Raw genomic sequence first — 14,949 nt, 5'->3', positions numbered from 1 at the left:
GATACAAGCTGACCCCCAGAACATGTCATTTCCTTTTACCTTTTACAAATATTGCTGTCCCTTTTCTTTTACCTTTTAAAAATATCACTACTGAATTATGCAAGTATTTTCCTGGATTGGAAGCTCATGGAGATGACTCGAAAAAAAGAAAGAATGAAAATGGAACTTTGGTCACTTTTGGTTAGAGTCAAATGTACCATCAACATGCAAATGTCAACAAGACCTGCATACAAATAACGAAAACGCTAACATTTTCCTAAAACACAAGACCTCTTTCTGACATTCTTGAGTATTGAGCTTTTAAAGTTCATTTAAGTTTTATGGATGCATTATCACTTTAATCCATCAATGACTGGGGATTGCAAACCATATCAGAAAGCAATAGCAAACAAAAAAGCTTGAAAGAAATTACAATTTTAATCTGGATTTCAGTCTTAGATAAAGAGCTCACCATTTGGGTCAGAGAGCAATCTATTCTGTATCTTGGAGGTTCTCCCAATTCCCAGTTGCTTTGTTAGCTGTCAAGCAAGCACCATACAAAATAATTTGCTTATACCATCCTTCACTGGTTTACTCCATTTTTAAAAAATATTATTAACCCTGGAATTTGGCATTGTAGAAAGAATACTGCTCTAGGAAGCACTATGAAAAGGTTCTAGGGACAATTCCACCACAAACTGTCTGGGTCCCTTTGAACCTCAGTTTTTTTTTTTTTAATGAAATGAACTTGGCGGGGGGGGGGGGGGGTACATGCAAGTCTCTGTGGGATTTTTAAAGTAAAAGTATTACAACAGAAAGTAAATAAATTCTTCCTATGAAATCTGGAGGCCACAGCCCAAAGTTGCTTCCCTTGATCAAGAAAGTTCTTTGAAGCCTTATATTTCACATTAAAACCTTGAGCTAATTTGGCTTATTCTCAATCAAAAAAGAATGTTTATATTTTATTTTAATATAAAAATGTTTTACAATACTCACCAATATCTATAAATCTTGAAATGTACTAACCCCAGCAATTGCAGTTCTAGGAAACTATTTTGGGGAAATGCTCCATGTATAAACAAAGATTCATACGTAGGAAAATTAACTATAACACTTATATGCAGGATTGAAAATGGAATACATCCTAAATCTATCAGTGGATTAAATTCATTATGGTAATTCCACCCTACACACACATTATGTCATTCAGTTATTAAAAAGAATAGATTGATAGGGAAAAATACCCATGGAATATTTTTAGGTAAAGAAAGCAAATCACAGAATAATATTTATTATGGTCTCGTTTATATTTTTAAAATTACAAATAGGATGTGTGTGTTGTAAGTAATGTTTCTCTAAATGTCAATGTATTGTGGCTTAGCTGGTAAAGAATTTGCCTGCGATGCGGGAGACCTGGGTTTGTTCCCTGGGTTGGGAAGATCCCCTGGAGAAAGGAAAGAATATCCACTCCAGTATTCTGGCCTGGAGAATTCCATGGACTGTATAGTCCATGGGGTCACAAAGAGTCGGACATGACTGAACGACTTTCATTTTCACTTTTCATAGGAAAAACAAGTCTGAAGATATACCCATTAAATTGTTAAGAACAGCTATCTTTGAGGAAGGGACTAGGTGGGGTATAGTCAAGGAAGACAAATTTTTCACACTCTATGGCTTTGTATTGCTTAAATATTTTTTCCTAAATACTCCACTCCACTGAATTTAAGATGACAATGATTTTAAGACTCAACATCAGATTATGTGTCACTTAGGGAAAAACTACTGATAAAACTATGAGATGTCGGACTTCCCTGGTGGTACAGTGGATAGGACTCCACTTGCCAATGCAGGGGACACAGGTTCAATCCCTGGTCCAGGAAGATTCCACATGCTTCGGGCAACTAAAGCCTGAGCACCACAACTACTAGAACCTGCGCGTTCTAGGGCCTGAGAGCCGCAACTAATGAGCCCACGTGCTGCAACTACTGAGGTCCATGTGCCTAGAGCCCATGCTACACAAGAAGAAAAACCCCCGCAGTGAGAAGCCTGGGCACCGCAACAAAGAACGGCCCCCACTTACCACAACGAGAGAAAGCCCACACACAGCAATAAAGACCCAGCACTGCTAAAAATAAAGAAATAATCTTTAAAAAGCTATGAGATGTCATTAATTTGAGAGGGGGCCCCTTTTCAGATGTATCAAAATGTATGTGTGTGTCGGGGGTGGGAGTGTGGGCAGGCCTTAGGGTCAATAAAATACAATATATGACCTCAGAAATTTACAATACAGAAGAAAACTAACATTGGTACTCAAGGAAAATACATCACATTTATATACTAAATTTTTAGACTTCAGTTACCTGATAATTAAATGTGACCATCAAGAGATCTTCTCTTTCTAAAATCAAGTATCTACCTAGCCTTTCTGGACCTGTGTGGCTTTATTTCTTACTCCACAGCATTCTCATACTTCTCAACAGGCCCAGAGCATCATGGTAACTATGAAATGTTCCGCACTTCTCTACTTTATCAACATCACCTACTTAATACAAATATATAATTCCATCCCTATATTCTAAGCAACAATATGAGATTAAATGTGAGATTATTTGAAAATCTAATAATAAGTTCTTAACTCTACCTCTTGGATCAATAGAGTCATTGAATCAAACAAACCCCAAGACATTAATCTCTGGGACATATGTTGAAATTGGATATTAAGCTATCAATAATGATTCTCTGGAGAAGGAAATGGCAACCCACTCCAGTATTCTTGCCTTGAGAATCCCAGGGACGGGGAAGCCTGGTGGGCTGCCGTCCATGGGGTCGCACAGAGTCGGACACAACTGAAGTGACTTAGCAGCAGCAGCAGCAGTGACTCTCTGGAAATAAACTGGGGAACTAATTTGTTTATTCACTATTTTAGCATGATGGTCATCATACTTTACTTGCTTGATGATAAATATTTGCCTCCAACTCTTACTTCAAAGAATATTTAAGGGAATATTTGATTTGGGGCTGAAGTAAACATTCTTTACTCTTTCATCTTAGTGGCCTTTTGCTTTATCATAGAGGAAAATCATAGAGATTGTAACAAATGGCGTTTTAAAAAATAATGAATGTCTCCTAGAATTTTTTCTATTCCTGGGGTTTTCCTACTGACCAATTATTGTTTTCAGTGTACCCCAAAAGATGATAATGCTGAGCTGAAGAAAAGTCTTTAAAGCAAGAAAACACCAAACAGTAAACATTCTTGATAATTAAATCACAAAACAATTACTGAAACTTTTTTTTGATCAATACTCTCCTAGTATACAATTAAGAAGGAAAGTGAAAGTGTTCGTTGCTCAGTCTTGCCTGACTCTGTGACTCCGTGGGCTGCAGCCCATCAGGATCTTCTGTCCATGGGATTTTCCAGGCGAGGATACTGGATTTGTTTGCCATTTCCTTCTCCAAGGGATTTTCCTGACCCAGGGGTTGAACCCGGATCTCCTGCACTACAGGCAGATTCTTTACTGACTGAGCTATCAGGAAAGCCCAAAACAGACATAATTTAAAGAAGAAATATACTTATCCTCAATCATCAATAAGAGATAGGAGAAACTTACTTCTCAGAAAGCTTTTGCCTTTGATTTATTTTACCTTAGAGATGAGACTCAAGTGTTTCCAGCTCGAATTGCTATGGGCGGGAAGTGCATGTGGGTTTTGGCAAGCAAATGAGCAATAGGAAAAGCATCCTTTTTTGGCTTCTAATGTTAAAAGTCTACAATTTTTAAAAATCCCCCTTTAAAAATATCTAGTCCTTTCAAAGATGTGTGCCACACACATCTTCCTCCTTCAAAGATTCTGAAAAAGCTCAAGGTCCAAATCCCAACCCCTTATCACAAAACACTGCAGGAATTGATCATTTCAAAAAGCAAATGGCATATGGTGGCATCTGTACCCCAACTAAAGAAACTGCTTATCAGCAAATAGAATAGAACTTTGGATTTGAAGAAACCTTAGAAATTATCTAGTCAAACCTCTTTGTTTTACAGGGGAAAATATTGAGGATTAGAGTGATTACATGACTTGCCCAAGGTCACTGCTAGTCCAAGACCTCCAACTCCTGCACTTTTTCAATGACATTCCTTCACCCACTCTTCTGAAAATACAATAAACCAATTGACCAATTGTAAGGCCTTAGGAGACCTGTGTGGACTTTCACCTGTCAACTACTATTAAGACTTTTGGAAATCACTGTCAAAAGCCACGCCATTACTCTGAAAATAGACCACAGGATTTGGTGGGGATATCAAAACCTACCAAGGGATGAGTATGTTTTGCTCCCCAAAGCATAAGTATATTCATTATACATTTAATAATAATAACAAAAACCACAGTATATGTTTCAAGGGCTTTATACATAATTTTTGAAACTACCCCAGATGCAGGTACCATTATCACTGACACTTCAGGGATGTGGAAACTGATGCCCAGAAAATTTATGACATGTACCCAGGGCCACAAGCCAGGAAGTAGAGGACCAGGACTTAATCCCCGACAATTTTGACTGAGTCTGTTTTTCATTACAACACTAATACATCACATACACATGAATCATTACACAAAATACAAAAAGTAACCTTGACACTTTCCAGCTCATAGACATGTTCAGTAGAAGATAGAAAAATTTTTAAGTTTTATGGAGGTTAAAAAAGACTGGGAGATACTTTTAATTACAACCTGATCACTCACTGAACTTTTCAACAAATCGATTAATACAGTCATAACAGTGACAGTCAGATTCTTTTTCCTATATGATGCTCCAGCTGAAAAGAAAACAGGGATTACAGAATAATATAAACAAAAAAGGTAAAATAAGAGGACTAAGTCATTCATAAACTATATGATCAAGCTCCTAAACAATTGACAGCTGCTAGTATTCCCATTAAGAGGTACTCAGATCAATACCCTTGAACAAAAAGGAACTAAAGCAAATTCAAAACATCCTGCTTTAAATGGAAGACTTCAATATTTCTGAGAACAGATGCAAAGAAAAAAATAAGATATAGGAAGTACTGATACTGCATCACCATTTAAGAGAGAGAAAAATATTTATTGCCCAAGCCACACATTTGTGCTTTAAAAACTACATAAATGTAGAGTGAAAATAAGGATTGGTCTATTTAGATCTTAAAAACTGTCATGTGAGCTATCTGGGCCACCTTCCTTTTGAGTGGGCCATACGGTTTTATCTTAGACTCTTCAAAGTCCTAAAAGTTCAAAGTCCAAAGTATAAAAATCTATAGCTTCCATCCACTTGCCATTATTTTACGTGAACTGTAAACTCCCTCAAGTTTACACACCACTAGTGCCCCATGCTCAATAAACGAGATCCTAGGCATCTGCTCAACATGGCCTCACTTTCTGTAGCAGTTGTTGCTGGGATCACAGTCTGCGTGACCCGATACCAACACACCACAGGCACCTAAATCAGCCCAGTTTAGATCAGCATACAGAGTCTCTATCTACACAGCCTTCTTGGTATAATTTTGAATTTAGTGTCATGGAAATCTGAGCTCATGACTTGATTATTATAAAGGACTACTGGGAGATGGAAGTAAAAGAACACACATAGCACATTTAGTTACATCTCCTCGTCTTCCTTGGGGGGCTTAGCTTACATAGGTAAGGGGTGTTTATGGGAGAGATGGTGGACCGACTGTTGGGAAACTGTCCACACAGAAGGAATATCCAAGTTGAACTCTGATGGAAAGGGAAGGACTAGGGCAAATGGCCCATCCTCACCCTAAAAGCATGGGATTTTGTTTTTAATCATTAGTGTAGATCTTCCTACAGAGGGACACAGGGAGTCTCACGACCACATTCTGAAATCCTGATTGACTCATCGTATTTGAATAGGAAGCAGAACACCAGCAGGAACGGAGATCCAGAGGCCCCTAGTGAAAGTCAGGGATTGATCCTAATGTTTCCCTTTGCCGCTCGAAAATGGAAAGTATCAAGAAACAGACAAAACTGATGACCTCGGAGAGGCAAATTCTTGGGTTCTGACCAGATCTAAGGAACTTCTCTCTTTAGCTCCACGACAATTATATTGAGAAATCATCTCAATATATATTTTAGAAAGCTATCATTGCTAAGGATCAATTAAGGAGAAGGTTCTGTTCATCATTTAACAGACAGAACAAACACCAAAACTGCTGAGTAAAACGAGTTGACTTTCATAGTCAAACTTATCACACAGACCATAAGCAGAACTGGGTTTTCCTCCCTGGTCAGTGATGAATTCTTCCCCAGGACAGGCCTGAATCTTTGGAAATAGGCCAGAAAGACTCTCCAACCTCAGGAAGAATCTTCTGATCCACCAAACCCTAAAGACCGCTGGTCTAAACATTTCCAAAAGAAATCTAATCCTCAGTAACCCTAGAGTGTTTTTCCAAAGATCCCTAAACACACAAAGCCTTCTGTTTGAAGTTCATCCTCCTTCCTAACAAACACAAGGACATATCTTCATATTTTAAAATCTTATTATATCTTTAAAAGTAGCAGTCATTTATTCTCTTGAGGATGTGTTGCTTTTCAACACTCTTGGGTATCTTTATCTTAAAAGCAGTTAAGGTTCCTTCTCCAAAAGCTCTATGGCAGAAATCACCCACTTAGAATTAACCATCAGTTAGCAAAGAATGGAGTGTCTAAACGTGCATGTCCATCAATGTAGGCAGGTGAACAGTGTGTGTACACCTATGGGCACACAGACATGTAGGCAAACACATACAGTTACACGGCTTATAGAAAATGAATAGTTTAAATAACTAACATACAGTTATCCTTACAATATGTAAGTAGATATAAATTTACATATGTGTTTTTAATATATACATATACATTAGATTTTATAAATTTACCTTTGCTTTAAGAGTTCTAAGAGTATTAATTAAAACACCATGGTTCCTTTCTATGACTGAAAACACTTAAAAGAATATTTTTCCCTCCCTAGTAAATGCCTTGAATTGTGATCTGATCATCTGTTTTATTGAAAAAGATCAGCTCTCTCCCTCTATTTTCATATTTAAGCATTTGAAAATGGAATAAATTATGTCAGAAAAATCAGCTATTAATTTTATGGGCAATTAAACCTGGCTTCACGTTACAAAGTACTCTTAACAGTGTGAACTTCATTTAAAATGCTCAAAATTCCAGAAGGTCCATGTAGGAGCTTTCAATTTTGCAAAGCACCTCCTGCACAGGCCAGTTTAGTCCTCCTGTGTTCATATTTCATCAAGTGAGAACAGGACTTCACAGAATGCAATACACAGTAGCAGGTTTAGAATGACATACTTACATATATATATACAAGAACAGTCTGAAATAATACACAGTAACATGTCAATGGCAATTATCTCTGGGTGGATTTTAGGTAACTTTTTCTACTTAGCTGTTTCTTTCACTATCTCTACAAGAACTTCCCTCCTACTGTTGATATAATAACCCCTGATGCATGGGGGAAAAAAAAATTTCATATACTGATTTCACAAACATCAAAATACACAATGAATCCATTTATAAAATGTGTTTATCAAGGAGCAGATCTGTCAAAATCAATTGTGCATCAGATAAAAAACGTTGTGTATATTGGGGGCTCAGCCAATGAAAAGTATCTTGGGTTCTAAGAGCTTCATGAAGACCCAGTGAGGGCGGGGAAGGTGGAATGAGGCAACCTTCCCATAGGAGACAGTATAGAGACAGGCTGCTCGTGATGGATGTAACTGACCTGGGTGGGGTGTGGACTCACCACATTATCCACTACACACTTCATTATGCATGTCAAGGGAACAAAAGGAGTGATGTGATGTTCTCCGTGAAACCTCCACTCCTGTGTGGGACCTGGCTATGGGACACCAAAAGGTCTTTTGTATGAATGCTTCCTTATAAACCTAAATGATGCTGACACTTCACCAACCTTTTAGAAACCAGAGCAGAAGTTAACAGACTTGTCCAAAGGTTCCTAAGGACTCCCGTCTAAAATGCCCTGACTTAAGTGTATTGCAGCATAGCTCCTGCTCCTCTCTCTTTGTATCATACACACAGTACGTAAAACACAGAGAGTTACGAGTGAAAAATCTAGCGTACCAGGAATATACTATCTCCCTCTGGACCAGACCTTAGGAAAAAGCCTCGCATCACAGTGCCAAAACCTCTCTCCTACTACGGGGAGGTGAGGTGCTAACAGTGTACAGTAAGGCTTTGTTCTTATTCAGAATAAATGATCAGTTCCCAGGTGAGATGATCTTATGACAGGCTGACTGGGTGAACACACTGAACAGAATCACTTATGACAGGTAAAACCCCACACACCCCACAAAGACATCTGCAACCGCACAGAGCGCTGGGACACTCGTGGGTGGCTTCCCCAACCCCCCAAAGGGAAGCGCCACACTCAGCGTTCAGTGCCTGTGTATTCTCGGCCTGCAGCTGGCCGCCAGCACACCTATCCACCAGACCTGTTCCGAGAGCTTAGCTTGCATCTGGGCAAACCCCACACTTACAGCCATAAATGCATTGGCACTGAGAAAGACTGCAGAGGATGTGGCTCTCCAGGTGTGGCTTTATTTTTCACTTCACCGGGTCAGCTATTTAGGCCTAGTCTTCTCCATTGGCTTGAAGCTTTGTTCACACCATCTCGGGTAACACATCACATTATTCTTCCTTATAAAAACAAATAAACTCAAATGAGCATTCACAGACAGTTCACCCCTCTGAACACCTCTGCCTTCCCCCTCAGATTTATGGGACATGCTTCCGATCCCACCCGTCAGAAAGCCTCCCCTACTTTTAACTCAGGATGGTCCAGGTATCTTGCTCAGTTCCTCGGGTTGCCCACCTGCCCGGCCTCCGCGGACATGCTCAGCCCCAGGAGCTCAGCCTGCTGGCCACCACCAAGTCAGTGGGAGTAGGGCACTGCGGAAGCCAGCACTTCCTGCCGCCAGCTACCACCATGGCTCATATCACTGCCCTCGGCCGCGTCCCACCTGACACTGGAACTCGGCCGTCCTGGGAGGCCGGACCAAGATGAGGGAGAATGTTCTCCCGCTTAGAATGGCTCCCCTCTGAACCAGTGTTTCCGAAATGTACACAGTTCTGGAGAACAAGGTGCCGGAGACATTCGTTCCTAGCTGACTCTGGTCAGAGCAGCCAGGGGTCCCACATCACCAGTTTATTCTGCAATAAGTCCAATCCACCTAAGTTTAAAAACCAAGGACCGGGAATCAAAGTTGCGATTCAATGAGACATCACATGTTTTGTAAGGGAGTGTGGAGAGAAGGGGCAGGAGAAATAATCAGGCCTCTGAAGGACCCAGCCAAGGAAGCCGGGTAACTCCACTCCTCCACTTGGAGCTTCCATCCTCCCACCCCACTCGCCAACGTGGACCTTCTCCGTTGCAGCCACAGCCGCCGTTTGTGACTATGGTCCCTTGCAGTAAACTGACAGGCTGGTAATTTACGAGCACGCTGGGCGACACGCAGAGAGACTTTGCGGAAACGAGTTGGAGTGAGAGCTCACACGCAGACAGGCAAGAAAATGGGATGCCTCATCGGCACGGAGGGTTTCTATCTTTCAGGGCTAGCACATCATTTGATACATACGTCTGCACTGACGTATAGCATAGGGTTTTTTTCCCTTCTGTTATAAGCTGTTTATTTGGTCGTTTAGCCAGAGAACCTTATATAACACATTCCTGTTTCAAATGTGGCAACATGTATGGCACTGCACTCCTAGAAAATTCAGTCTCCACACAGCAGGTCCCATGAGCCAAGCCAAAGCAGTCTATATAATTGATGAAAAAATCAAGAAACACCACTAGCAATAGTAAAAGATTCAGTCATCAGCTTTACCCTGGATTCAAAAGCTAGTCTTCGGATGGTCTGATTTTAGGGATTTCTCAAAACCACATTCATCCTGATTTTAATAGATTACATGAGCCTGACTGATGGAGGGAAAGGAGTCCAGTTTTCTAAGCCAAAACACATGTGAGCCTACTCCAGGCTTCCAGGGTAGATAGAGTAGAGGGACACACTCCTGCCTCTGCACGGGGGTGTTATCTGACCACAACCTTTGCATCTGATTTCCTTAACAAAGAAGCAGGAGATCTGCACTGCTTGTGGGCCAGAAAGCACAGAATACAGCTACCGCTGAGGCACTTCCATTCACGCTAGCTCAATAAACAATGTGTATTATATAATGAATGAGCCTTTTCTGTGAACCCTGCTATTGGAAAACATAGGCACTTGCTGCATAGTTTAAGGCAGTCTACAAGGAGCAGTTACCCCTTGTTAGATCAAACGTGGACTCAGGACTGTATAAATCTAGGCAGACTACACACTTAGATCCCTCTGCCTATCACCCTAATTTCTTTTTTGCTTGACAAGAAATTATATAATAAAGGATGATTTCAGTCAACTCTAAACTAGACAGAGAACATTCACACAGTAGCCAGCAAGCACCCGAATAATGTTGGCTTTCAGCTCCTTGTTCCCTGCGATGCCTAAGAAATGGGGGGGGGGTGGTTAGTGGGAGAAGGAAGAGGAGGAGAGAGGAAATCAGCTATCTATGAAAATACTTACAGCCTCCGAGTCTTCGATTCCATGCAGGTACAAATTGTCATACATGGAGGTCTGATAATCCAGAGCACCTCTTTCAAGGCAAAACCAAAACTGCTACAGAGGTAAAGCCACAGCTAGAGGTAAAGACAGAAAAGGCCTGTTTGGAAGAACTGCACCTGCCTTATCAACTGCTGTGGATGTACCAGGCAAGATGCTATTCATTCACATCACACAGGGTGAGCTTATCCCCAGAGGCAGTCCAGACCTGGCATTTTATCTGCCTTCCCAATACAGAGCATAAAAAAGCAAAACCGTTCCTCAACCACAGACTGGTGGCTGAGCTAGGAAAGTGGCCTCTGATTGGCTCAGCTCCCCTGCTTCAGTCAGCTGAAGAGCGTTCCCTCGGAGAGCGGAGGGCCGCTCGGAGCACCCTGCCAAGCTGAGGGCTGCTTCCCGATTCGCCTGGATCATATAGTTCTGCAACAAACACGAATCAGCATCTAAAAGGCTGCTTGGTACGTTGGGAAAGGCAGGCGATGGAATACTCTAAACACAACTGCTCATCTTCTTAATGAAACGCACCACTGGAGGGGGGGAGGTGGGGAGTGACGGAGAAATTTCATAATATTTTCAGAGACCATTGTGTAAAGACAAGTGAACAGATACTCATCTCGATCCAACATCTGTACTTAACAGATGCAACTGCAGACAAACAGGCAATAACTGATCTTTAAAAAATTTTTTAAACCAAGATAAAAGAAAAACAGGATAAACAGATGGTAAGATTTCTTCTGGGAATTTCTACTGTAAAAGTTTTCAATATTCTTACTGAAATCTCTCCGCCTCATTGGCAAGAAAGTACCTCTGTGACCCAACTAGTGAGGTTTGAAAATGAAGCCTAAAGTCCTCAAAAGCCTTTCTGCAGATGCAAAATTGTTCACTTTTTTTTTAGTTTGATTTTTTTTTAAATCTCCTTTAGGCGACAGCCAATATTTTAACTTCCATTCCTTTTCCCCAATGCTTAGACCTTTAATATTCCTAAAACAGCATTGATCTTTTTCCAAAAACCCAATCAGAAAAGTGCCACTGCCTCCCCAGGACCCACCACACCACAACACGGTTTGACCAAGGTCAGGTGCCACATTGAAGCGTACCTAGCTACTTGCAGATTTCTGGTCAACCAACAAGGTACTGCAGTTTTGAAACAAGAGCTCTGTATCGCTCACTGTAAAAGAAGTCAGCTTAATTTGGGAAAAAAAGAAGTTGGTGAGAGGCAAAGAACATAATCTAGAGAAGCTGCGTGATTCACAGGTAAAGCAATGACCCAGAAACTCAGAGGCTGAGCCCAGCATCACGTTCCCTACTAACTGGGCAAATGACTCTGGACCAGTCACCACTTCTATGGGCTTTAGTTTCTTCACCTGCCAAACTGAGGTAAGAAATAACCCAGAGAAAGAACTTTGCAAGTCTAAAGTGCAATATAAACACTTATCGATGACACTCTGCTTTGTCAGCTGGAAGGTGTTGGCTGCAGTTCATGGGAATTCAGCACAGGAGTGACTGGCTGGCCCTGGACCCAGGAAATGAAGTCCGTCCTTCTAGCCAGTATCTCTGAAAAGCGTAACTCTTAAAGGAACAAACCTGAGTCACAAGAAGTAACACGAGAGCTACAACTGCTGAGCCGAGCATAGTTTTTCCAGGTCTGTCTTGACCCACTCGGGTCCTCTAATCACAGCTGCATACCTTAGAAACAGCATCAATCTTTTCAAATATAAAAGATGCCCAAGGGACTCATCTGTCCTTCAGAACCCCAGAATGCTAAGGTTCCTACAGATGTCACCTGTGCCTACACCAAGGATTATGGCAGAAGAGGGTGAGTACAATTGGAAGGATTTTATAGAAAGAGACTCAGTGGCAGTCCTACCTGTTGACAACTGTGTCCGGGAGCAAGTCACTTCCTAAACTAACTTCAGCTCTTCCTTCCATCAAGCAAAAGGATGGGGTCAAAAGACTTGTAAGCTCAAATTCCTGTGTCAGATTCTGTTTTGTTTTGTTTGTTTGTTTGTTTGTTTTCTGGTTGAACTGCAAGGCTTGTGGGATCTTAGTTCCCCGACCAGGGACGGAACTCGTGTCCATGGCAGTGAAAGCCTGAATCTTAACCACTGGTCCTCCAGGGAATTTCCAGATTCTATTATTTTAATTAACTCTATAACTATAGCCATATGATATTTTAGCCAGACTCAACAGAAAATCAAGGCAAGAAGGTCTTTTTTCTCCTTAGATTTTCACTTCCCTGATAGCTCAATTGGTAAAGAATCTGCCTGTAATACAGAAGACCCCAATTCAATTCCTGGGTTGGGAAAATCCCCTGAAGAAGGGATAGGCTACCCACTCCAGTATTCTTGGGCTTCCCTTATGAGTCAGCTGGTAAAGAATCCCCCTGCAACGTGGGAGACCTGGGTTCGATCCCTGGGCTTGGAAGATTCCCTGGAGAAGGGAAAGGCTATCCAGTACAGTATTCTGGCCTAGAGAATTCCATGGACTGTATAGTCCATGGGGTTGCAAAGAGTCGGGTACGACTAAGCAACTTTCACTTTTCCTTTCAACTGAGAGCATAGATAGTTTCTGAATATCTTTAAATGGGAAATGGGAATCTAACTGGATGTGGCACAACTGACTGGTTCAAAATTGGGAAAGGAGTATGACAAGGCTGTATATCGTCACCCTGCTTATTAAACTTCTATGCAGAGTATATCATGTGAAATGCCAGGCTGGAGAAATCATAAGCTGGAATGATGATTGCCAGGAAAAATATCAACAACCTCAGACAGGCAGATGATACCACTCTAACGGCAGAAAGTGAACAGGAACTAAACAGCCTCTTGAGGAGGGTGAATCAAGAGACTGAAAAAGCTGGCTTGAAACTCAACATTCAAAAAACTAAGATCACAGTATCCAGTCCCTCACTTCATGGCCAATAGAAGGGGAAAAAGTGGAAGCAGTGGCAGACTTTATTTTCTTAGGCTCCAAAATCACTGCAGATGGTGACTGCACCCATGAAATTAAAAGACACTTGCTCCTTGGAAGAAAAGCTATGACAAATATAGACAGCATATTAAAAAGCAGAGACATCACTTTGCCAGAAAAGGTCCATATGGTCAAAGCTATGGTTTTCCTAGTAGTCAAGTATGGATGTGAGAGTTGGACCATAAAGAATGATGAATGCCGAAGGATTGATACTTTTCAATTGTGGTGCTGCAGAAGACCCTTGAGAGTCCCTTGGGCTGCAAGGAGATCAAACCAGTCAATTCTAAAGAAAATCAACCCTGACTATTCATTGGAAAGACTGTTGCTGAAGCTTTAATACTTTGACCACCTGATGCAAAAGAGCCAACTTACTGGAAAAGACTATGATGTTGGGAAAGATTGAAGGCAAAAGGAGAAGGGGGCGGTGGAAGAAGAGATGGTTAGATAGCATCACAGACTCAACGGACATGATTTTGAGCAAACTGCGGGAGATAGTAGAGGACAGAGCCTGGCATGCTACAGTCCATGGGGTCGCAAGACTTGAACACAACTTAGTGACTGAACAACAACAAATTGTAGGAGGGGAGTGGGGAGAAGCAGTCCTCTTCCATAATTCACCAGCAAGATTCGAGAAACTGCCCCCTACTTGGAAAACTGTGGAGGGTTTATTTCCTCTCCTGCATTTCCCAACTGCCAATGTAAGGGTCTAAAGAAAGTCTTTAAAGAACAGGGGCTCATTTGTGATTACAAATGTACGCAGTATGGACATCTAACTTAGGGTAGGCAGTCAGGTTGGAGCACTGGATCAAGCGAAGTATTAATATTTTGGTGGTCCAGCAACCCTACAGCCAAACCCCTCAAGGACTACAAACAGATGTGACACTGGCTCTGCCTGTTTCCCAGGGGGATAGAAAAATGCTGAACAAGTTGTCAGAGGTGGGAGAACCCCAGATGTCCCCTAATTCAGCCCTCATTTTAATACCCAGAAAGGTTTTAACCTTTATGGCTGTATTCAAAGTCATACTTTTCTATATTTAAGTATTCCATCCCCATTTCCTTCTTGAGAGGGTTTTCAAGATAAGGAGTGAGGAGGAGTGGGTGTATCCCAGGAGGAATTTGGTAAAATAAAAGAAGGTCACTTTGATGGGGAAAACCCTATTTTTCCCACTCCTTTCATTCTAAAAACTGTCTAATCACAAGTCATTTGGTCACCCAGAAGCTGACAACTGAAAATCAATGAATAGACTGGGGAGTCTGCCCCTAGCATTTGGATCTCCAGATCTCCACAGCATAAACACTGCAGGCTTCCCAGGTGGCACTAGTGGTAAACAACCCACCT

At 41.4% G+C, this 14,949-nt stretch overlaps 1 protein-coding gene across 4 annotated transcripts in view; it reads right to left on the bottom strand.

Moving 5' to 3' along the window:
- Window positions 1-14,949, bottom strand: part of CACNB4 (calcium voltage-gated channel auxiliary subunit beta 4) — a 268,657-nt gene that overhangs the window by 130,011 nt on the left and 123,697 nt on the right. Inside the window, exons 1-2 of one of the 4 annotated variants that reach the window (XM_043894663.1) lie at window positions 10,605-10,883; window positions 8,529-8,688 (exon numbers count right to left, since the gene is read on the bottom strand). The exons of 2 other annotated variants lie outside the window; for them this stretch is intronic. In XM_043894663.1, the coding sequence (XP_043750598.1) occupies window positions 8,529-8,534 (6 nt within the window). In that variant the 5' untranslated portion in view covers window positions 8,535-8,688; window positions 10,605-10,883. Of the gene's footprint in view, window positions 1-8,528; window positions 8,689-10,604; window positions 10,896-14,949 lie in introns of those variants that run through there. One more of the 4 variants, XM_043894662.1, reaches the window with a different exon arrangement.

Source organism: Cervus elaphus, chromosome 33 (assembly GCF_910594005.1).
Source record: "Cervus elaphus chromosome 33, mCerEla1.1, whole genome shotgun sequence".
Taxonomy (NCBI): Eukaryota; Metazoa; Chordata; class Mammalia; order Artiodactyla; family Cervidae; genus Cervus; species Cervus elaphus.
The sequence above is the reverse complement of the archived record's forward strand: the minus strand, read 5'-3'. Positions and strand labels throughout refer to the sequence as shown.